General features: G+C 50.6%; 3 protein-coding genes across 3 annotated transcripts; 2 read left to right on the top strand and 1 right to left on the bottom strand.

The window, feature by feature from the left end:
* Window positions 1-2,701: 2,701 nt before the first annotated feature.
* Window positions 2,702-6,420, top strand: LOC117844518 (multiple C2 domain and transmembrane region protein 16). The gene has a single exon (XM_034725212.2). The coding sequence runs from the start codon at window positions 2,991-2,993 to the stop codon at window positions 6,141-6,143; it is 3,153 nt and encodes a 1,050-aa protein (XP_034581103.1). The 5' UTR covers window positions 2,702-2,990; the 3' UTR covers window positions 6,144-6,420.
* LOC117844519 (proline--tRNA ligase, chloroplastic/mitochondrial) lies at window positions 6,418-10,980 on the bottom strand. The gene is made up of 11 exons (XM_034725213.2): window positions 10,654-10,980; window positions 10,198-10,254; window positions 9,337-9,447; window positions 9,086-9,172; window positions 8,897-9,010; window positions 8,574-8,780; window positions 8,205-8,342; window positions 7,831-7,992; window positions 7,280-7,479; window positions 6,927-7,010; window positions 6,418-6,795 (listed from the first exon to the last, which is right to left on the bottom strand). The coding sequence occupies exons 1-11, from the start codon at window positions 10,963-10,965 to the stop codon at window positions 6,654-6,656; spliced, it is 1,614 nt and encodes a 537-aa protein (XP_034581104.1). The 5' UTR covers window positions 10,966-10,980; the 3' UTR covers window positions 6,418-6,653.
* A 5,729-nt stretch (window positions 10,981-16,709) lies between these two features.
* LOC117842156 (probable aldehyde oxidase 3) lies at window positions 16,710-24,464 on the top strand. The gene is made up of 10 exons (XM_034722521.2): window positions 16,710-16,996; window positions 17,107-18,873; window positions 19,460-19,719; window positions 19,823-20,032; window positions 20,471-20,689; window positions 21,178-22,143; window positions 22,337-22,429; window positions 22,546-22,644; window positions 22,904-23,093; window positions 23,894-24,464. The coding sequence occupies exons 1-10, from the start codon at window positions 16,810-16,812 to the stop codon at window positions 24,109-24,111; spliced, it is 4,209 nt and encodes a 1,402-aa protein (XP_034578412.1). The 5' UTR covers window positions 16,710-16,809; the 3' UTR covers window positions 24,112-24,464.
* Window positions 24,465-24,482: the final 18 nt, after the last annotated feature.

The following is a 24,482-nucleotide window of genomic DNA, read 5'->3' as shown; positions in this document are numbered from 1 at the left end:
GGCTCCGTCTCCATCGCCACTAGCAGGAACGCTGGCAAGGCTTTCGCCCGAAAAATCCCATCCCTAGCTGCACACTCATAGCCCAGCATTCCCAAGACCGCAGCCACGGAAGCCCTCAAGGGGTGGCGGCGCCACCGTGCCGCCACGCAACCATCTCGCTCCTTCACGCTGCCTCCTTCCAGCCGCACCTCCGCCATGCACCCTTGCGCCCAGCAGCCCGCATGTGCTGTCGCCGCGCTGCAACCAGTGCGCCTCCACGAACCGTGTCGGCAGCCGCTCGTGCACCTCCACGCTAGCCGCCATCGGCCATCACCGCCGCGCCTTCGCGGCCCCGCGCTGGCCGCCACCCGCGCATCTCCGTGGCCCATGTCGAGCGCCGCTGGCCATCCCCCGCTCGCCACCACATGATTCGCAGCCACCTCCCTAGCCGCGTCACGCGCACGCCCCACCGCACACCAAGTCCACGCGGCCCTCGCCTACAGTGCTAGTCGCCAGGGAACTGCCTCACCACGCCGGACAGGGGAGCTCCGACCCGGGTGGGTGGAAGCTGTCGCCGCCAGACCTGGCGGCGGATCCGGCACCGTGGACACCGGATCCAGCCGCGGAGGGCCCGGATCCGTCCACGCCTACGCTGCCACGTGCCGCCCTACGGTGGCTTCCAAGCCACCGACAACCATGGCAGTCGCTCCCGCCAGGAGGTGAAGGAGGAGAGGCCGGTCAACCCACCGCCGCCATCCTTGCAAGCCGCGCGGGCTTCCAGCGGCCGGCTCGAGCGGCGGCGTGACGGTGGGGAGAGGGAGGAAGGGGCGACGCGGGGGTGTGGAATTACCGGGAGGGAGTAATGAAGTTTGAAAGTAAATAACAATAATAATAGTAGTATTGTTCAATTTTTCCCCGTGTAACATTTCTGTAATGTTTGTGTACGTCGAGCTACTACTACCGGAAGTGTAAATGCCAGCTGTTAGATGTTTGTTACGCATGCTGTAGCTTTGTCCAAAAGTCAAAAGACCTAGGGACTATGCCTGTGTCACTAGTGTTGCTTTTGCCGTAAAAGTGTGAACATCTAGACATGAGGAGGATCAAAGGTCACGCGTGCTCCCACGCTCTTGCATACTGATGATATCTATGGGGTTACATTACAATTTACCTTTAATTTTTTTTAACATATCAAAACTGTTTTTCTTTGCCGCTATCTACTACGGTGAATCCTGCTACAACTTTTGTAGCCCGCTCATACTTGTGAGTCGACCATCCTGTCATATACTAGTATGACCATCCCTTCACCAACAAACAGTAATGTCTAGACTGAAGGCACAATTAACATAAGTTTATGGCTACTACTTGCAATGATGGAATTGTATAAGTTGTGTAAAAAATTGTCCAAAGACCATGAGATGAACCAACCTAGAGACATGAAATTAGGCGAAACCGTGTAGAGGCAATTGCATCAACTTGTACAAGAATCAAACGAGACCAAGCTGAATTTCTGCAAAGTCCTCAAGTTTGAGGTACGAGTGAGGACGGTGTCCCATGTTTGTCGATTTTGGGCAACATCTTACGTTGCTGAACACTTGGAACTGAATCGCCCTGGTCATGTCATGTGCGCGTCACGTGAGGAGCAGGTGTCCATCTCCATGGGCAGCGAGGATGGGGACAATGAAAGGAAAATGGTCGGTGGGGATGTCCTCAACCTTTTGCCGCTCTTTCCTCGCTTTTGTGACTCACGGCTTTGTGCCATTCCCAATCTTACGGCTGACGAACAAGAACAGCCCAAAAGGCATGCGACGGTGTTCTACGCAGCGCCAGATCGTTTCACACTCGTACATGCGCAAAGGGGAGACATGGAATCATGATGGATCGAGCTAGCTGTCCGTCACCTCCATGTCGATATCCTCATCTTCATCGTCTCAGCTTTAAGGCGTGTGTGTTGTGTCCATGGAGAAAAGGTGGCAAAAGTGTTTTGCTTGGTAGATTCCAGATCCCGTGTGGGGATGCTGTTTTCAACTTTGGGGTTGATCTGTGGTCATATGAACTTTGCATTCACGCATTAGATCTTATTCGGTTAATCCCCTTCGTAAAGGATTGATAGGTCAGATTGGAGGGGATGTCAAAATCCCTCTCGATTCCCTCCGATCCTCTCCAATCCCGATCTTGTTCGGTTAATCCCCTTCGGGATTGAAGGGGATTGTAAGGGATTAAATCCCCCTCAATCCCCTTCAAACAGAACAAGACCTAAAATCAAACAAAATCGGGAATGGGAAGTTCAATGGTTTATTTGTATGGAGTTCAGTGGTGAACAGGCTCACAATGGTTGGTGTACGTGGGCATACACATCCAAGGTTGGAATCCTATTCGACTTGAATTTAAAAACCACTCCTAAATTTAGTGGAAACATATACGGTACTATATATTTTGGTTACAGCCCAATGAAACATACACCTGTAGTAGACAAGAGAATTAACAAGTGAAATTGAACATGTGTTAGTGGTGATTTGAGACACTAAATATAATTGTCTCTGCACTATTGTACACATGCATTTTCCTGAATGACATTGAATAATTGCACACATCATGTAATCTTTATCCTAGCATATCCTAGCATGAATAACTAACATTCTCTTACAGTACAAAAGTCAGCTGCTTGAACATGAAGGCAAGCACCTTTTACTCAGCACCCTACACTCTATAAGCTGCTTTAATTCATTCTTCACGCAAAGATTAGGCAAGGAATTAGCATCAGCAACTATTCCCTCTTAAATCATTTCTAAACCGCGTGCCATGGAATTCCCTCCCAAGCAAACATACTCTATTTATAAACGCTTCACTTTTTAAGTCTTCCAACACGCTCACACTGAGTCACTGACACATCTCGCTACTGCTATAGCTCCATGCAGCTGAAGCTCCGAGGTGCCTCGGCGTGGTTTCACCGGCCGGAGCAGTAGATCACCGGGAGGGAGCTGCTCAGCGGTTGGCACGGCCGATCGATCGTGATGGCGGCGACGGCGAGGAAGCTGATCGTGGAGGTGGTGGAGGCGCGGGACCTGCTGCCCAAGGACGGGACGGGCACGTCGAGCCCCTACGCGCGCGCCGACTTCGACGGGCAGCGCCGGAAGACGCGCACGGTGGCCAGGGACCTCAACCCGGCGTGGAACGAGGCGCTCGAGTTCGACTTCCCGGCCGCCGGCGTCGGCGCCGAGGGGGAGCCGCTCGAGGTCGCCGTGCTCCACGACGTCCGCATCGGGCCCAGCCGCCGGAGCAACTTCCTCGGCCGCGTCCGCCTCGACGCGCGCCAGTTCGTGCGCAAGGGCGAGGAGGCGCTCATCTACTTCCCGCTCCAGAAGAAGGGATTCTTCAACTGGGTCCGCGGCGACATCGGCCTCAAGGTCTACTACGTCGACGTGCCGCTAGCGCCGCCGGAGCCCGAGCCGGTGCCGGAGCCACCCGCTGCTCCTGACGCCACGGCGGCGGAAGCAGAAGCGCCACCGCCGGCGGCCGACGATGCTGCAGCTACGGCTTCTGCGGATGAGCCACCGAAGGCGGAGGAGCCGGTGGGCGCATCTCCGGCGCCACCTCAACCGGAGCCGGCAGAGGCAGCAGCCGGCGACGGATCAACTACGGAGAAGCCACCTGAGGCTGACGCTAATCCCGCAGCGGCGACAGCGACCCCGGCGCCGGAAGATGCGCCCGTAATGACGGAGGAGGCGGTGGCAGCACCGGAGGAGAAGCCGCCAGAAGAGCAGGAGCCGGTGCTGAGCCCGCCACCGCAGCCGACGCCGATGCCGCGGCAGGTATCCATGCCCGTGAGGCGGCCGCAGCCGCCGCCGCCTCCACCGGAGGAGCCGATGGAGCGGAGCAAGCACGATCTGGTGGACAAGATGCCGTACCTGTTCGTCCGGGTGGTGCGCGCGCGGGGGCTCCCCGCCGGCGCGCACCCGCACGTGCGCGTGGCCGCCGGCGGCCACCACGCGTCCACGCGGGAGGCCCGCCGCGGCGCCTTCTTCGAGTGGGACCAGACCTTCGCGTTCGTGCGCGACCCGGACACCGACACGCCGGGCCCCACGCTCGAGGTCTCCGTCTGGGACCTCCCGCCCGACGCCGACGTGTCCGTCGCAGACGACCGCCATTTCCTCGGCGGCCTCTGCTTCGACACCGCCGACGTGCACGCGCGGGACCCGCCGGACGGGCCCCTCGCCACGCAGTGGTACAGGCTCGAGGGCGGGCGTCGCCTCGCCCTCGCCGGTGCCGACCTCATGGTCGCCACGTGGGCTGGCACGCAGGCCGACGAGGCTTTCGCCGACGCGTGGAAGGCGGACTCCCCGGCAGCGGCCTCGGCCTCCGCCGCCGCCACGTCGCGCGCCAAGGTCTACGTCTCGCCGAAGCTCTGGCTCCTGCGCCTCACCGTCATCGAGGCGCAGGACACGCTCACGGCGCCGCCTCCTCGCGACGCCGGCATCGCGGTGCGCGCCACTCTGGGCTTCCAGGCGCTCAAGACGCGCACCACGCCGGTGGCGCGCAACGGGGGGCCCGCGTGGAACGAGGACCTGCTCTTCGTCGCTGCCGAGCCGTTCACCGACGACGACTGCCTCGTCGTCTCTCTCGAAGTGCGCCACGGCAAAGAGGCCTTCCCCGTCGGCTCGGCCAGCATCTCGCTCGCCACCGTCGAGCGGCGCGTCGACGACAGGAAGGTGGCGTCGAAATGGCTCGACCTCCTCCCGTCAGACGAGGCGACGAAGAGGGTCGCCGGGAAAAAAGCGGCCGTGCACATGCACGGAGGGCGGCTGCACGTGCGCGTGTGCCTCGACGGCGGCTACAACGTCCCCGACGAGCCGTCGTATGCGTGCAGCGACTTCCGGCCGTCGGCGCGGCAGCTCTGGCCGCCGCCGCTCGGCGTCGTGGAGCTCGGCATCGTCGGCTGCAAGGGCCTCCTGCCGATGCGCGCCGCCGATGGCAAGGGCTGCACGGACGCGTACGCCGTGGCCAAGTACGGACCCAAGTGGGCCCGCACGCGCACCATCGCCGACAGCTTCGACCCGGCCTGGAACGAGCAGTACACGTGGCCGGTGTACGACCCCTGCACCGTGCTCACCGTCGGCGTGTTCGACGACCCGCCGCCGACGCCGCCGTCGGACGCCGCCGGGAAGGACGCCGCCGCCTCGCGGCCGATGGGGAAGGTTAGGATACGGCTGTCCACGCTGGAGCGCGGCCGCGTGTACCGCGGCCTGTACCCGCTCATCATGATGCTCCCCACCGGCGCGAAGCGGATGGGCGACGTCGAGCTGGCCGTCCGCTTCGCCACGTCGGCGTCGGCGCTCGATGTCCTGCACGCGTACGCCCGGCCGGCGTTGCCGGCGATGCACCACCTGCGGCCCGTCCCGGTGGCGCACCGGGAGGCGCTCCGGCTCGCCGCGGCGCGCGTCTCGGCGGCGCACCTGGCTCGGTCGGAGCCGCCACTCCGGCGCGAGGTGGCGGCGTGGATGCTGGACGCCGCGGAGCCCCGCGGGTTCAGCATGCGCAAGCTGCGCGCCAACTGGAACCGCGCCGCGGCCGCGCTCTCCTGGGTCGCCGCCGCCGCGCGGTGGGTGGAGGACACCCGGTCGTGGCGGAACCCGGCGGCGACCGCCATGGCGCACGCCGTGCTGGTGCTCCTCGCGTGGCACCCGGACCTCGTCGTGCCGACGGCCGCGCTCCACGCTGCAGCCGTGGGGGTGTGGAGGTACCGGCGCCGGCCGCGCGCACCGGCGCCGCACCCGTGCGTGCGCACGTCAATGGCGGAGGCGCCGGACAGGGAGGAGCTGGACGAGGAGTTCGACGCGATCCCGAGCGCGAGGCCGCCGGAGGTGGTGAGGGCGCGGTACGACCGGGCCAGGATGGTGGGAGCGCGGCTGCAGCAGATGGTCGGCGACGTCGCGACGCAGGCGGAGAGGCTGCAGGCGCTCGTGTCGTGGCGGGACCGGCGCGCCACCGGGGTGTTCGTCGCGCTCTGTGTCCTCGTGGCCATGGTGCTGTACGTGGTGCCGATCAAGATGGTGGCCGTGGTCGCCGGGTTCTACTACCTCCGGCACCCGATGTTCCGGGACCGGATGCCGACGCCAGCGATCAACTTCTTCCGGCGGCTGCCTTCCATGTCTGAACGAATCATCTAGGAGCAGGCAGCGGTGGGTCGACACTGACAGTAAGGCGTCATATGCAGTAGCCGAGAGATCTTGAACCCGTGAACTTGTGAAGTAATGGCTTAATATGCAGTAGCAGCTGCACTTTCTCTTCTAGTTTCCGTGATAGGAAAGAATAATGTAGTGTTCCTTTCAATGTACACTTGTTTTTTTTAGCACTTTGTTCTTGGTAGGAACTTTGAATTTGGTCCAATGTAATTTATGCACGATTCGGAATACAATAAAATTTGTCTGGAATAAATGAGACTAACTGCAGCAAACTTGCAACAAACTTCATTACTTAGATTGGATTGCAATCATGGCACAAAATTGACCTATTGTTCATCGAATTTACAAGAGAAATAGCAGTACAAGCATTCAACTGCTAGTACATGAACCGTGGTTAATGCAGGCCTTACAGGAAACAGGCAGACAGGGCAAAATCCTATAAGAGAAACGAAAAGGCTGTTTTGGTATCTGGGAGTAGATAGACACAGAGATGACCTAGTACGACTTAGCGAAAATCGCAACCTCCTCTGCTGGGTTGCCAGTCATGAAGCATTTCTTGGTGCCCTCCGGCTGCTCGAACGGATAGCACCTGATGGTGGCGCTGGTCTCTTCTTTCACCTTCAGTTCGTCAGCATCGCTGAAGTTGACCACAGATGAATCAAATTACCAACATTAATCTGATAATGGTTATATACAACATGAAAATAAAGATAGACAGTATTCAAGGAAAAAAATGGAGATAGACATGGTTTACCAAAGTTAACCTACCTAGCTGACCAAGGGCCTCTAGCCCACTTCCCTTCGGCAATGGCTTCCTTCAGCTCTCCGTATGAGCTTACATCGACTATGTTACTGCAAGAGTGAAAAGGAGTGCCGTTGGGTCAGACTGGAGTCTGAAACAGGTGAGTGCAAAGGCAGTGATACAAAGGAATCTTCCTTGAAAAGGAGCCTTCTCTAACATGTACACCAGCAAGATACTGTTTTTTTAATGTAAACAACAATTATGGTGGCATTAAAACACTTGTACCTGTGGATAAGGTCGGTTTGCAGATGGCAATCAACAAGCAATGGACATAAGATCAAAAAAACGTCGAAGATAAAATTGAATTGAAAACAAATACCTGTCACGGAATGTGATGGCTTTCTGTAAAAGGGATGCTTGTATATCGTCTAGACGGCCCTTTATATGGTTCACCAATATTGATGGTTCCATGGACACTCCAAACTCCTTTCCTTGCTTTCCAGGGACATCACGCCTAGAAACCACAACACTCTTATTTGTGACATCACGAGGACCAATCTCTATTCTTACAGGAATCCCCTGTCAAAAGCAATATAAGAAAATGTGAGGAACAAGTTCACAAAAACAAGTATGTGGAGAAATAAAGTCCATCCGGATTGATTTGTTATAACAAATCCCAATTTTCATAAACAAGACTACGTACAGAAAGTTAAGTACCACGTCTTAATTTTGTTGGATATGCATACCACAATATAACTACCACGCCTTATTTTTCGATGCACATCTGTCATAGTAATAGCCATGCAGAACAGACTGATAAATCATCAAATTAAGATAAACATGGATTTTCGTGATCAAAGCATATAAATCTGTCATAAACACAATGAGCACAAAGAATTGGGATTCCACTATAAAAGCAGAAGCAATTACTTTCATCTCATAATGGTTGAACTTCCATCCAGGTGTGCGCAGTTCTGAGTCATCCACTTTGACTCTAATTCCTGCTTCTTTGAGTATTTTTTGGACTGAATCAACAGCTTCCAGAACAGCAGCCTTCTCATCACCCTTTTTCCATATAGGTACTATTATAACCTGAATAAAATAGGAACATTCTTAGATTGCATCATCGTGTGTATGGATTTGAAAACAGAACGACAAAATTTTAGCTGTCCATTAAAACCATTTTGTAAAGATTAATACTAGCACGAGAAACAAAGTGAAGTCTAAGGTAATCAGATAGAAGGGCTTTGTGCATATAGAAGTAAAGAAATGGTCGATAGGAGGAAAAAGAGAGAGAGAGAGACCTGAATGGGTGCAATCCTTGGAGGAAGCATTAGACCAGCATCATCACCATGGGTCATGATGATTCCACCAACAAACCGGGTACTAATAGCCCAAGACGTTTGCCAGACGTGTTCAATTTGACCATTTTCATCCATAAACTGCAGACAATTTTAAAAAGTCAAAGCTATGGTCAATTGCTAAAGCAATATCTGCAAAATAAGAAACAATTAAAAGGAACCAAATCCAATCCCTGTGGATGATTCCTTCTGAATTTTGAAAATTGAAGCTGACTATAGCAGCCATAATTGATAAGCCCATAACATAAAATTCTGTGTACAGAATGGATCCAGCAGATGGGCAGAACATGAAGATAGTTGGTAAAAGGCAACCTGTGTTCCAAAAGCTCGTGAAAAGTTCTGGCCGAGGTTGTGACTAGTCCCAGCTTGTAAGGCCTTCTTGTCACCCATCATAGCTTCTATAGTGTAGGTCTGATTAGCACCAGCAAATGTCTCCACTCTTGATTTCCTACCTGGAATGACTGGTATTGCAGCTTGCTCATAGGCAAACTTGGTATATACATCAATCATCTGCATCGCCTGCAGAGCAATGGAACAGATTAGGTAGTACATTAGAATCTTTCCCTGCGCCATTGCATGCATGGTTTTGAAAATTCCATGACACAAGCAATAACTTGGAAAATGAGAAAACACACCTCCTTCTCTGCCTCCTCAAGGGTAGCATGGGCTGTATGACCTTCTTGCCACAAAAATTCAAGAGTTCGGATGAATGGTTTTGTCCTCATTTCCCATCTTGTCACATTAGCCCACTAGGACAATAAGAACTATTTACTAATGTGAATGATAATGGGCCTCCACTAATCTAAGTTTGCCAACAAAGTTACCTGGTTAATCATGAGAGGAAGATCACGATAGCTCTGAATCCATTTGGTGAACATGTGGTTTACGATGGTCTCACTAGTTGGTCTAACCTACAAAGCCCTCAAGAACAGAAGTTCAAAAAGTTCAGCTTCAGAGGCAATCTAGTCAAGTAGTCATACCATTAAGCCATTAACCATCAATATTCATAATCATTGTTCCAACAAAAAATGTAGTCTACACCTAATTTACCCATAAGACTAGAGCAAAGTATTACCACAAGCTTTTCCTCTAGTTCTTTTCCTCCTCCGATGGTGACCAGGGCAAGCTCCGGACTAAACCCTTCGACATGACTAGCTTCCTTCTCTATAAATGAGTACGGAATGAACTGATACAACAAAAGGGACAAGCATAAGAAACTACAGATTTTTTCTCGAATATGCAGGAGAACTGCATATCATTGCATTAAGATAGGAAAAGAAGCAGATAAAGGAGTAGAAACTATGGAGTCTGATGCAGATAAAGCATGAGGCAATCGCTTAATTAAAAAAACAGTAACATCAAACATAGCAAATGTATGACAAAGACACCTAGATAAAAGGAAGACAATGACCACAGATGGATCTACAGCAAAAAAAATATGGGCATTTGTAAATGCTTTTTCTGGATACAAGACAATGTAAACCTGACTTTCCTAGAGTTCATTTGCATATGCGTATGCTACATTATATAGAGCATGTACTTCCATTACTATCCTGAATTCCAGCCAAGTGTCAACAGAACAAATCTTTATCACAATGTCAAAAGTCAGCTTTGATTTGCCATTTTGTTCCTTATCAAGTTAAGTATCTTTTGCATCCAAAAATATGTTCACAGAAGCTAGCACTAGCGTTCGACATTTTCTACAGAATGTTGTAGTGTAGGTCACCCTCAAAAGCAGATTCTCGGACTTCATTTAGGCACAACCCTTTCCAAATTCTAGTAGCAATACAAGGTATAGCCATAAAAATCACAACCTAACATTCCAACAAGAGCGGCAGAAACAATTTTACTATTTGATCAATAACCACATTTCCGTTAGCACTCAGCCCTGCCAAGAAAAAGGATAGCAGAAACAGATGGGTCATGATGTACGAACCTGAGGGAAGTACATGTTGCTGTGCCCTGTTTCCTTAAATTTCACATTCAGATAATCCTGCAATAAATAAACAACGAAAACATTCTGAGGCATTGAAGAAGTAGAACACTGAAAAGCATATGATAGGATAAGAGGACCTTTCAAATTTCCATCTAAATAGTAAGTCAAAATGTGTCAAGTGATGCATAACCAAGCTCCCATTCAATATCGTCCACAGCTGCACTACTTAATTGGAAGAAACCCACTTTGTACAGAAATGTACAAACTTCACACCAACAGGAGTAGAGTTACACAGTGATTTGATCATTACTACGCTGACAGCAGCACACGTAATCATCCTTCCTTCTTTTAAACATCAGCAATGTTAACCTCACTCCAACGACCAGAGGCACCAAGGCGTACAAACACAGGCCCACAGAACGGTGCACGGGGAAGGGGGGGCACAAGAGCACTGACCTGGATGGCCTCCCAGATTGCGTATCCGTAGGGGCGGATGACCATGGTGCCCCTGACGGGCCCGTAGTCCGCGAGCTCGGCGGCGGCGATAACGTCCGTGTACCAGGCGTTGAAGTCCGCCGACCGCGGCGTGACCTGCCCCTCCCTGTCCCCGCCGCGGGTCTCCGCAGCCGCCGGCGCCGCCGCGCCCGCGGCCGCCGAGGCCTGGCCCCTGGACGCGGCGGACGCCGCGAGCCTCGCCGCCGGCAGCCGGCGCCGGAGCAGGGGCTTGGACGGCGAGAGCAGCGAGGGGAGGCGCAGCAGCGACGCCATTGTGGGGATTGCCTGGATTGGGGTTCTGTGCCTGCGCAAGCACACTAGAGCTATAGCCAATTAGTCTTAATGGGTTGGGCTGAAATGAGCCTTTTGTTGGGCCGTCATCCTTCTTTGTTCTCTCGGAAGCCCGATTACTGGAGAACAAACTACCGCCGCCGCCTCGTAGTCGCCGGAAGACTGGAAGAGGACGAAGGCTCAGCGAGAGGAGAGGAGGGAGCGAGAAGGGGAAGCGGAGAAAGGCGACTTGGGATTTCGGTTGCCGCCCTTGCCTTGTTTGTCTTCTCTCCGCGGCGGCGGTGCAGCTGTAAGTCCCATGGCTTCTTTGGACTCCTGGGTCTCATCGCCCTTCCCTCGCGGTCAGGTTCCGCCTTGACTGCCCCAGGATCAGGGGTTGTTCCGGTGTGGAGATTGAGATTGGAACAGCGTCATAATTAGACATTCGAGCTCACCAAGAACATCACAGGCGCATCGTTGCATCCTGCTTCGCTATCTGGATGCAGTTTAGTTCCCTACTGAAAGATAGCGCCAACCAATTTCTCCTCCATGGGCTGTCATTTGTCAATGCATTAGGCTATTCCCAAATGAGATCAGAAAGTCTGTGCCGATCTTCTTCTACCAGGCAAACCTCTGCTTGGTTTCATATAGTTTTTTTTTTCTGGACTGTGAAGCTTATCTCTCAAGTGTGGTACATCGTCCATATATCTTGTAATGCAGATGCAGTATCCCCAGTTTTACCGTCTTTATTAGGGGGACAGCAAGTGAGACTGAAAAAGTGGAAATATGAAACTGCATCATATAGTAAAAAAATAAAAGGAAGGAAAAATGCATCAAACATGTTTTACAGTTACAGTTTGTAAGCATTTATCTCATGCCATTGATGTGAGTTACTTCAATGTTTCTTCGTTTAAAGCATCATGCTTGAGGTGATAATTTGAGTTATGGTTGACCTGCAGTTCTGCTTGTGTTTGACTTACATTCTACAGCATCACTTGGAATGGAAATATGTGTTTGATATCTTTGACGGGAACATGTTTACTGACTTGCTGGTTTCCTAACCTTCGATTTGCCTTTTTTATTTTACGAAACAGGCTTCTTGGAATTAAACCTCCCAGGGAATTGTCGGTTGTATCATGAATCAGAAATTTGATGATTTCCTTGAACCATCAATTCTCCTAGAGGAGACACACTACGGAGAGGGTTTCAGGATTGGCTATGCCACTGGCTTGGTATCGGGTAAGGAAGAGGGGAGGAAGCTTGGTCTGAATATGGGTTTCCAGGTAGGTGAAGAACTGGGCTTCTACCAGAGCTGCTTAGATGTCTGGATTGCAGCAGATCACATCAACCACGGTGCATTCTCAGACCGCATGAAGAAGAACATTGAGCAGATGGCTGCACTTGTGACCAGCTACCCTATTGAAGATCCAGAGAATGAGCAAATTCAGGAAATCATGGGAAAGATAAGGCTGAAGTTCAGAATTATTACTGCGAGCTTGGGTGTGAAGTTGGAGCATGGAGGTCAATCAAAGTCACTGAAGCAGGGTTTTGAGGATCTGTATGCAGTGAGTAATGGGCATTATATAGATGTCAAATTCAGGAAATCATGGGGAAGATGATGATGAAGTTTGGGATTAGTACTGCAAGATTAGGAGTGAAATGAGAGTCTGAAGGTCGATCCAAGCCAACGAAGCAGAGTTTTGAGGTTCTGTAGTTTGCTGCGCATTATGTAGATGTGAATTACCCATATTGAAGCATTTCTACCAACACTTGATCGAGCCCCAGTAATCTGGTAGTAAAGAAGTTGACTTTTCATGTGGATCATCATAATCTTCTGAATTTCCGCTGTGCTAAGGGAGATCCAGCTTCCACTCTAATAAGTTCACGTCTGTCATCAGATACTATGATTCAAAAAGAATCGGACAAATGGACCATTACGTCTGACAGGAAAAACAAAGGGTTCTGATGTTGTCAGGTTTGACTTTGCAATGGACATGTTACTTTGGGTGTCAACTGTTATCTTTTTTTTAAGTTATCCTTTTTCTCTGAAACTTTTTCCCTTCTTTCTTCATTAAAACAGAGGCAACACAGAAGACATGCAATTGAGTTTGTCTCCCTGCTAATCAAAAAAAAAACATTGGGAGTGATGTTTTGTGATGGAGCCAGATTTCTGAACTTGTTACTACTTTCCGAACATTTAGACTTCACATGGAAACAATCTCTAAATTATCTCTGGCAGTGTTTGGTCATCCAATGAGTTGTTAGATTCTAGAACTACACTACTAGCAGGGATACGTCTCGGCCACTCACGTCGCCCCCACGCGGGCGACCCGGGCGGGCACTGACACCCCACCGCCGCCCCTCCACCGACGACCGCCCCTGCCGCGCCGCCGTCTTTGCGGATCGCCGGAAGCTCGAGCGGCTCGCGATCAGGGCGGTGGTGGGCCCCTTCCCCTTCCTCCAGCAGAGCGGGGCGGGCGTAGCCGCCCGCCAAGACGCCGAGGGGGCTCGCCAACTTGGGCGGCGCCCCGCGGCGACGGAGACCGGCCGCCCACGGATCCGGCACGGCGCCGGCCGGATCCGGTGGATGGGTGACCGGTGCCCCCCTTCCCCCAAGGGATGGCGGCGGCGGCCGGCAGCTTAGCGTGAGGAGGAGTCTGGTGGCGATGGAGACCGGGTGTTCGGGTGGGCATGTCGGGCCAGGCTAGAAGCGGCGGCGGCGCGGGACGGGCCACCACCGGCGACGGTGTTCAAGTGCCTATCCACGGAAGGGAAGCGCCGGAGCACGCGGTTCAAGGACGAGTACGTCGAGGTCACGCTCGACATCCGAGGTGACGGCGATGCGGTCGCCGTGCGGAGCGTCAAGGGATCCGGCCCAGCGCCGACCGAATCCGGTGACTGTGCGACCGGAGCAACCTGAGGCGGTGGGCGGCCGCCGTTTCGACGGCACGTGAGGAGGGCGACGGCTGGCGGGGGCGTGACGCACCGCGCGGCATCGGCCCGGGCAGGGGCGAGTGGAGAGCTTGCCACGGCATGTGCGGCCTCGCGCGTCCCGGAGGTGGGGGAGGCGTCGGCAGTGGACGGAAGCGAGACGTGCCGGCTGTGTGTGATCCTGTGCCTTCAACGGTGGCGGCGTGGTGTCGCGGCCGTGGCAAGGACGCCTGGCGCAGGGGCGCACTGGTGGCACCGAGGTGGAGCTACCTTCTCCTTGGCTGAGGAGTTGCGAAGGTGACAGGAGAGGGAGGCGGCTAGGCGCTGGTGAGGGATTGCGCGGCGTGGAGGAGGCTACATGCGATGACGCACATGCGTAAAGTGGCGACGCCCGAGGAAACGCCTGGCGATGCATGATGGTGAGGTGGTGCGGTGGTGGCCACGTGCGAGGAGTGGGGTACAGCGGCGTGGTACGTGGTGGCGCGGCGGCAAATGAGCGGAGGTGGAGGGACGGCGGCGTGGTGCGTGGAGGAGCGGTGATGACGACGTCTCGAATGGGCTGTCGTGACTGTGGTCCGAGAGTGCCGAGACATGAGCGTGCAGCGAGGGGTTGGGGTGCTCCGGGCGAAAGCCCTCATCGGAGTTTTGCTGGTCGAGATGACGGCGGCACCCTAGGGTGTCGTTCTCCTCGTTGGGGGCGTCATGTTTGAGCTACAACCCTGCTACACGGGGTCCTCTGGGTGAAAACAGATCATGGACGAGCGATGGCGGCGGCGTTGGCGTCGTGCCCTCCTTGGAGGCGTCGTCGACCCATTTCGGTTTATGGCATTGGTGGTCCATTGGTCATGGGCGACTGCAGCTGGTGGCGGCATTTCTGTCGCGTGGCAAGCTAAAGGGGTGTTTGCCGAGGTCACGTGAAGGTAATTGCAGTTATGGTAGTGGCCAGGGATTGTCGCTTGGGTGTCAGTTTTTGGCTGCTTGCGGCGGACCGCGACGGCTGGCGTTGCTTGGCAACGGTTAGTATGGTGTGGGACGACATCGGGGGACGGCGCTTGCGGCAACGGCATCAAGGGACAGCTAGGCTTGCAGCGGATTGCTCAACTTAGCTGGGCTACCCGGTGCGGTACATCGTCGGAAGACGGCGCAAGCGACTTCTCTGGCTTGTTAACATGGCGGTGGAGGTTTTTGCGTGGGTGAAGCAACGAGGCAAAGTCGACCTGCGGCGGCAGCCAAGCTGATTGATGGAGATCTTGTGGAGCGGGGCAACATTGCTCACCACTCTGATGGCGACAAGAGAAACGGATCCGTGACGAGGAGTAATGTGGCGGGCGTGGCAAGGCCCCGCGCGTGGTGTTTTTTTCTCCAAGGCGATGAGAGCAAGGTAGAGTCCAACGGCGGATGTAGTGAGGCTCCCGCGCGTTGTGTTATCGCGGTGGCGACTGCGTGACAGCCTGCGAGAGGTCCAAATTCAATGGTATTACCTTGTCAGGTGGAGTGTGGTGTTGCAGCGGCACTACAGCGGAGGGTCCCGCATGGCGGTGGCCTTTTCGATGTGGTGCGGTCTGTTCTACCAGTTCCCTATCGACGTATGGCCACGTCTGGAGGTTTCGACGAATATATGAGTGTGAATGTTGGTGGGTGCCGTACTAAAGGCTTCGGTTCTACTACCGTGACGAGTGGAGCGGTGAGGTCGCGTTGTGTCCCGTTCTAACCAGGCGAGTCTTTTTTCCTGCCTATGGCCTCCTAGAGATGTAGTCTTATTTTTTTTCCTTCTATATCAATGAAACATGCGCTGTCTTGTCTTGTACGGTTCGGGGAAAAAAAACTACACTACTACAATACTTCCACATGGTTACAATTGTATATTCTTGGATCTTTTTTGACGTGAAAAAGTCACTTTCTTTAACGGAACATTTTGTCAAATAATTCCACTGAGGGATAAGGTATTATAGGTTTTGCAAGGCGCGGCATGCCAACCGATGTCTTACATGTAACGCATTGAGTCTGAATATTTGAAAAATTCAGGATCCAAACTTTTTTCTACATTCACACTTAGGTGCATAAACCATCAAAGTTATTCTTCCTGCCTTTAAACTTTTCCACTCCAAGTTCAGTTTAGTTTCAAGCTTCAACTTGACCTAGGTTCTCACTTGAGAATTGTGATAAACCAGAATACCAGATGCTCACTTCGATGATACATGGGCCTATACAAGAATCCGGAATTGTCTCGCAACAATACCAGTGTGAACATGTTGCTTGATTTTTTTTAAAAAAAGTATAAACATGTTGTAGCATAAAATAAGTAATCAAGTTGATTTCTTTGAAATATCCTCAGCTTGAAGAAACCAACGACAAGAACTGATCGGGGCTCGCTGGCTCGGTCGGCCATCAAAATTTCCTCAGCCTGGCGCGGCGGCACGTGGCCGGAGCATGGCCGGCCCCGCCGCCGCCGCCGCATCACCCGGCCACCCCCTCACGTGCCGATCCGTCCACGCACGCGCATCAGGACACCACGACACCCTGACCATTCGATCGACCAAACCCGCAAGGCCGAAAGCCACCCGCGCAAACTACCCATTAACTCCGCGCCATGCACCCGCGGGCCCCGCCCGTCGGCGACAGGGGCTAGCCGGGCCCCGCACCCGTCGCGTTCACGCAGCCCCCACCGCGTCACCCCGTGGGCCGTGGCGCTCGGCGAGCGCGCGACACGCCGGCACGCCCGCCCGCGTCAGCGTCGGTCGTTTTGCTCCGCTTGGAATTTCGCGGCGACAGCGACCCTGCTGCCCTGCGACTGCGAGGCTTCGAGTGACCAGTGTGAGCGGTGGCAGCAGCAGTAGTAGATAAGCAAGCTGCGTGCGCCGCCCAGATGGGAATCCGATTCCGGCCCGCAGCGCATCTCTCCCGTCCCGCGACGCGATGGCTGCTGCGGCTGCGGCTGCGGCTTCGCCCTCGGCCGCTCCTCCCTCCGCGGCGGCGGTGGTCATCGCGGTCAACGGCGAGCGCGTGGAGCTCCGCGGCGGCGAGGTGGACCCCGGCGCCACCCTCCTCGAGTTCCTCCGCACCCGCACCCGCTTCACCGGCCCCAAGATCGGCTGCGGCGAAGGCACGCCACCATTCCGATCCCCCTGATCTCCATTCCCCCTCCTCTCACTCCTCTTCGGTTCTGAGCTAGTGCGCCGGCTGACGGCTGCGGTTTCTTGGGTGTTCCTGCAGGCGGGTGCGGCGCGTGCGTGGTGCTGCTCTCCACCTACGACGCGGCGTCGGGCGCGGTGTCGCACGCGGCGGCGAGCTCCTGCCTGACGCTGGTGCACGGGCTCCACCACCGCGCCGTCACCACCACCGAGGGGCTCGGGGGCCGCGGCCGCGGCCTCCACGCCGTGCACGAGCGCCTCGCGGGGTTCCACGCCTCGCAGTGCGGCTTCTGCACGCCCGGGGTGTGCATGTCCCTCGCCGCCGCGCTCGCGGCCGCCGACGCCAAGAAGGGTGACGGGAGGCCGGCTCCGCCCGAGGGGTCCGCCAGGCTCACGGCGGCCGAGGCGGAGCGGGCGGTGGCGGGCAACCTCTGCCGCTGCACGGGGTACCGCCCGATCGCCGACGCCTGCAAGAGCTTCGCGGCCGACGTGGATTTGGAGGACCTGGGCCTCAACTCATTCTGGAGGAAGGGTGGCGCCCATGCTTCCAAGCTCCCGCGGTATGAGGAGGGGAGCATTGGTGTCTTTCCGGAGTTCCTGAAGGCTGAGATCAGAGCCTCTGCTGGGATTGAAGGGTGCACGCCGCCGGCATTGCTCGGAAGTGGGAGCACTTGGCACTGGCCTCGGAGTGTGGAGGAGTACTATAAGCTGGTAGGTTCTGAGCTGTTTGGCAAAAGTGGAACAAAGGTGGTTGTGGGCAACACTGCTGCAGGCGTTTACAGAGAGGCAGAGGTGTATGATAGGTACATTGACCTGAGATGCATCCCGGAACTGAATTCGGTTAGTAAGGAGGCCAATGGTGTCGAAATTGGAGCTGCGGTATCGATTTCTAAGGCAATTGAGGCTTTAAGAGAAGATGGTGGCTGCAATGATGTGATCTTTTGTAAGATTGCTGATCACATGGAGAAGGTGGCTTCTCCTTTTGTCCGGAACACAGCGAGCTTGGGTGGAAATCTGATAATGGCGCAGAGGGACCAGTTTGCCTCTGACATCGCAACGATCCTTCTTGCTGCCGGTTCATCGTTATGCATCCAGGTATCATCGGAAAGGTTGACCATCACGTTGGAGGAATTCCTGCAGATGCCACCTTGTGATTACAAGACGCTGCTATTAAGCATTTACATTCCTCGTTGGACTCCCATTGGTGACTTATCTGGTGATGGAACCATGGATAGGACAGTAAGTACAAGAGGAAATTCTGTTCTATTTGAGACATACCGAGCTGCTCCACGTCCTCTGGGCAACGCAGTTGCATATCTTAATGCTGCTTTCTTGGCTCATGTTGCTTCAGATGGAACTTCAGGCAGCATAATATTGAGAGAGCTATGTCTGGCTTTTGGTGCATATGGAACCCAGCATGTCATCAGGGCTAGCAATGTTGAGAAACTGTTAGTGGGTAAACCCATTACTGCATCGGTATTGCTTGAAGCATGTACACTTCTCAAGAAAACAATTGTTCCTAAAGAAGGCACAAGACATGCTGCGTATAGATCAAGCTTGGCAGTTGCATTTCTGTTTAGTTTTCTTTGTCCAGTGACCAAAGAAACTTTGAAGCCTGTAAAGGCAGTTCATCTTAACGGCTCTGTGCCTTCTGGCACCAATGGAAATCCAAATTGTGGACCTGATGCGCGTGTTGATGCTTCACTGAAGAAGATAAATAATGTGAAACCCGGTTCATATGGCAATGATTGCATACTTGAATATTCAAAACAGAAAATTGAAATCAATAAAGACTATCTCCCAGTTGGCATACCAGCCAAGAAAGTTGGAGCAGCACTCCAAGCCTCTGGTATGCACTTTGCAGTACTATTAAATAACCACTCCCTCCAGACATGCATAAGTGACATTTGGCATGTACAATACAAGTGATCTTGAAAATGCTACTTCTATCATGAATTTGTCTAATATAAGAGTATGATACCTGGTAACATTTATCATATTTATTGAAGTATTTCTGGAATCAAATTAATATATACATACCGTTTCCATTACATCGTATCCAAAAATTCATGGAGACGTCGATAACCAAAATTTTAAATGTTTGGCTGCACACACTCTTAACACTACTTATTCTGGAGGTTAGTACTTTTGTGGAATGACATTGGCAGTTATCTATTTAAAGGGCTAGGTAGCAATTCAATTATGTAGCATGTTGATTTGCTTGCAGCCTTGTTCATGCTATTTATTTGCTTGCTTTATCTTCGTATCTTCCCTTTCGAATTACATATGCAACATGTAATTTATACTTCATAGTCTCTTTTTCAAGTTTACTTATGTGGCTTATCTAATCATTCACTACCTTTTATCATCTGTTTTTTTGGAAAGTAAAACTACAGCCCTGAGTGCTGATGCTAATATAAAACCAATATGTGTAGGTGAGGCTGTGTTTGTGGATGACATCCCCTCTCCTAAGGATTGTCTTTATGGTGCCTTTATATATAGCACAAAACCTTTAGCCCATGTGAGGAGCATAGAACTCAACCCGTCTCTCAAGAAACTTAATACATTGGGCATCGTCACTGTTAAGGATATCCCAGAAGGTGGCAGCAATGTTGGAGCCAACACTATCTTTGGACCTGAACCTCTGTTTGGTGATCCAGTTACTCAGTGTGCTGGGGAACCTCTTGGGATTGTGGTATGGCTTGTTTTGGATTTAGAGACCAATAATAATGAAAATTTTGTTTATGACAATGCATGTTATAGTTATATTCTGCTATCCTGAATCTTTTTTAGCATAGATTGCAGAAACACAAAGATTTGCCAATATAGCCGCAAAACAAGCTGTTATCGACTACAATACTGAGAACTTAGGTGCTCCAATTTTATCGATAGAGGATGCTGTAAGAAGATGCAGTTATTTTGAAACCCCACCATTTCTTCTTCCCCAAAAGATTGGTGATTTCTCACAAGGGATGGCAGAAGCAGATCAGAAAATCTACTCAGCAGAGGTACATTTCCTGTGTCAGTTTGATCGGTGGATACTGGATGCATATATTTTAATGTAAAGTAGAAAGAGCATGTGCTTGCGCACTAGTATTTGTAACCACTGGTTACTAAATGGTAGATACTTTGAGTTGTTTTCCTGTGGGCATTTGGTCCCATGCGGCATGCAATCTAACAAATTGGCAATATAGTATGTTACTTCTGTGTTGGCCCACCATTGGTGCCTAAAGTGATTTAGCTTAAGCTGCTTTTGTGGAGTACTTGTGCCTTTTATATTCCTTTTCTTTTGATTAGTTCTGCCCCCACCTTGGCTAACTTTTCTGTGTTTTATATGTAACCCTATGATAGATCCTAACAAAGGAACACAATTTAGTGGCATATTTTGTGATGTATCTTTGATATTGTTATTATAATGTTCTGCAGCTAAGAGAAACTTTTTGCAGGTGAAGCTTAATTCTCAGTACTACTTTTACATGGAAACACAAACTGCTCTGGCCGTACCCGATGAGGATGACTGCATGGTAGTGTATAGCTCAAGCCAATGCCCTGAGACAACACAAAATGTCATTGCAAAGTGCCTTGGTTTACCTTGTCACAATGTCCGTATTATCACCCGAAGAGTTGGAGGTGGCTTTGGAGGAAAAGCTGTTAGATCATTGCCTGTAAGTGGTGAACAATGTTCCTTTTTCTCTTTTCTTTTTACCAGTCTATATTTTTGTAGTTTGCAATATTATGGAGCATTGATGGTGCACAAACAAGTATTTCTTTATGTTCATGTCTAGTATGTTTGATAATCAGCAAAAGTAGTAAAAGGGTCGCCAACTATTACATGCCGTTCTTTAAAAAGAAAAATAAAAACTATTCCACACCCTTCAAACCATTGAGGTTACTATCTGGAGTCTTGACAACCAGATCTTAAAGTATTGAGTAACCCTAATTCAGGTAATTATCTGCATATGTCTTTATCTTGTAAGCATACATATTAGCAATCATTGATCATGCTGTGTGCTCAATTTTTATTTTTATTATGTGCATCCATGATACTATTATGCTGAATAGTAAAGTTGAATGGGTCTGTTCTATATTATACTTACTTTAGCCTGGAAATGTTTTCAGTGGAGCACTCACCATATAATTTCTTTTACTACAGGTGGCGACGGCTTGTGCACTTGCAGCATTTAAGTTGCATCGTCCTGTTCGAATGTATCTTGACCGCAAGACTGACATGATAGTGAGTGGAGGTCGGCATCCCATGAAAATATGCTATTCAGTGGGATTCAAATCAGATGGAAAGATCACTGCTTTGCATCTAGATTTGTTCATAAATGCAGGAATGACAACAGATGTTAGCCTGATAATTCCTCACAATTTCATTGAAGCACTGAAAAAATATAACTGGGGTGCCTTTTCTTATGAAGCAAAGGTCTGTAAAACAAACACTGCAACGAAATCTGCGATGCGTGGGCCTGGGGAAGTTCAGGGCTCTTATGTTGCTGAAGCTATAGTTGAGCATGTTGCTTCCGCACTCTCCACTGATGCTAATTTGGTTAGGCAGAGAAATCTTCACACAATTGAGAGCCTTGCTCTGTTTCACAGTGAGTGCACTGAAGATGACATGGGTTATACACTTCCCTCTATATGTGGTCAATTGACTGCATCAGAAAATTTCCAGCACCGTCTTGAAGTAGTCAAGTCTTTCAACAAAAATAACAGATGGAAAAAGCGAGGCCTCTCTTTTGTGCCAATTGTGCACAAAGTATTATCTCGACCGACACCTGGAAAAGTGTCAATCCTTAATGATGGTTCTATTGCTGTTGAAGTTGGAGGCATTGAGTTAGGCCAGGGGCTTTGGACAAAAGTGAAGCAGATGGCAGCGTTTGGTCTTGGACAACTGTGGGCTGATCGAAGTCAAGAGCTTTTGGAAAGAATAAGAGTTATTCAAGCGGATACATTGAGTAATGTACAGGGAGGGTGGACCACAGGGAGTACAACATCAGAATCTAGCTGTGAAGCTGTTCGTCTTGCCTGCAATATCTTGGTTGACAGGCTGAAATTAGTCAAGGAGCAATTTCAAGAAAAACAAAGCAATCTTTCATGGGATGAACTTATTTCCAAGGTAATTAGTTACTTCCTTTCTTTAAACTTGTAGGGAAGTATCATTTTCTTTGATCCCCTTGATGTAATTGAATTTGATCATCTATCTTTGTCATATGAAAAAAGCACATGCTCACCAGATTACGCATTACTAGCTTTTAACATTACAAATGCTATTGCACATCTATAACTTAAGTTGCTTCGCCAATATGCAGGCAAAAATGGCTGGTGTGGACTTATCAGCACGAGAATACTACATTCCTGGGCCTTCTGGTTCTTATCTAAACTACGGAGCTGCTGCTAGTGAGGTATCCTTGTTTTACACTTAAGTCTGGCTTAAGAAACATTGCTTTAGACAATAGAATGGTGATAGTAAACGACTGAAAGTGTATGGCTGTGTTACGATGTTTGTTCAACATCGCAGGTGGAGATTGATCTTCTCACTGGGGCCACCATGATTGTGCGAAGTGATCTTATATATGACTGTGGCCAGAGCTTAAACCCTGCCGTGGACTTGGGGCAGGTGAGTATAATGTGTTTGACAGTATTTGTATTGCTCTTTTCACTTTCAGAAATCTGCATATTTGTTTTCTTTCCTTTGTTTATTTTGTTGATGATCTTGAAGTCTCCGTCACTTGCGAATATCAGGGCGATAAATAAATATCTTACATTAAACTTGAAAAATGTCAATATTTTCAGGGAGCTGGGCTGTATTTTGTAATATACATTGTGGGGCCACTTCCATGTTTGTTAACTTCAATCTTTTACTCTTCATTTTTCAGGTTGAAGGGGCATTCGTTCAAGGAATTGGCTATTTTATGACCGAGGAATATGTCACCAACTCGGATGGGTTGGTTATATCTGACGGGACTTGGACATATAAGATCCCAACTGTGGACACTATCCCAAAACAGTTCAATGTTAAGTTGCTTAACAGTGGATTCCACAAGAAACGGGTGCTCTCTTCAAAAGGTACTTAGTTTCTCAAACTGGTTGGACACGTGAGATTATGCTTTTAATAGGTTGCAGCTGAGCTAACATGTTTTGCAGGTGCAAAAAAATTGGCAAATTTCATAGATATGATGTGTTATATTTATCAGTAGGGATGTCGTTCCCAGTGGAACCAAGGTCCAAATTTGCATGTTAGTGCATCGTGCTTTCGTCTGAAAACACCCAGAAGTAACTGTCAAAAAAAATGTTGCTGCAAAACAAGGGAGTGTAGCGATTGAAGTTGGAAACTTGAAAACTATCAAATGTCCTATCTAGAAGTTTTCAAAAATGTTAAAAAATCTCACCATTATGAAGTGTTGGAAACTTGAAAACTATCAAAAGTCCTATCTAGAAGTTTTCAAAACTCTTAAAAAATCTCACCATTATGATATGATGCTATGTAAAATTTCAAGTCCAAACTCCACATGATTATGATAATCCTTGTGTGCATATGTATCCAGCGTTTTCAGGTTTCTAACATTAACCGGTTTCACCAGATATGCTTCTGTAAAAAAAATATCCAGAAGAAAATTCAGGGGTGTAGCATAAATGACGTTATGTAAACACAAAACACTGCACTAGCAGCACTACACGTATATTTTTGTAATTTTGGAACACTTTGTTTTACGCACTTCTCAGGGATGATGTTTCCGGTTTTGCTTGAGCATAGCGTCATGTACAAGCTGCAGCATTGTTAACGGTTGCTTACATCTCTGCATAAATGGTCATGCTTTCTACCCCCTCCGATCTATTCTGCTACTGACTGGAGTCCTTTGTTGCAGCATCTGGGGAGCCGCCTTTGCTTCTTGCCGCTTCAGTGCACTGCGCGACAAGAGAAGCCATCAGAGCAGCAAGGAGGGAACCCCACTGCTCTGCTTCTGGACCTTCTTCACCTTCCCATTTCGATCTGGAGGTTCCTGCCATCATGCCCGTGGTGAAGGAACTCTGTGGCTTGGACAATGTGGAGAGGTACTTGGAGAGCCTGCTGAGCTCCAAATGAAGAACCAATCCAAGTCGGCACCTGTTTTTCCCAACTTTACTTAGCTGTGTAATACGATTAGGTTATTGCGCGGTTCGGCATGTTCCAAAGTTCAAAGAGAGGAGAGGTTCATAGCTGTAGTGTGTAGATAGTGGGTGTTGTGTGTTCAGGACTAGCAAAGTTTGGCTTATCCGGGGCTCGGGGAGCACATTTTGTCTTGGGAGCATGAAATAGACTTCGTTGTTTGCTCGAGTGTAGATCTTTGAGGATATCCATCTCCACTAGGTGAATGGTGTACACAAGCAATGTAGTTCAGAGTCAGACACGGCTATAGAGGATAACATACTTGCAGTGTTAATTTATGTTTCTTTTTACTTCGAATGTGTATCAGT

This window comes from Setaria viridis, chromosome 2 (genome assembly GCF_005286985.2).
Source record: "Setaria viridis chromosome 2, Setaria_viridis_v4.0, whole genome shotgun sequence".
Taxonomy (NCBI): Eukaryota; Viridiplantae; Streptophyta; class Magnoliopsida; order Poales; family Poaceae; genus Setaria; species Setaria viridis.
The sequence above is the reverse complement of the archived record's forward strand: the minus strand, read 5'-3'. Positions and strand labels throughout refer to the sequence as shown.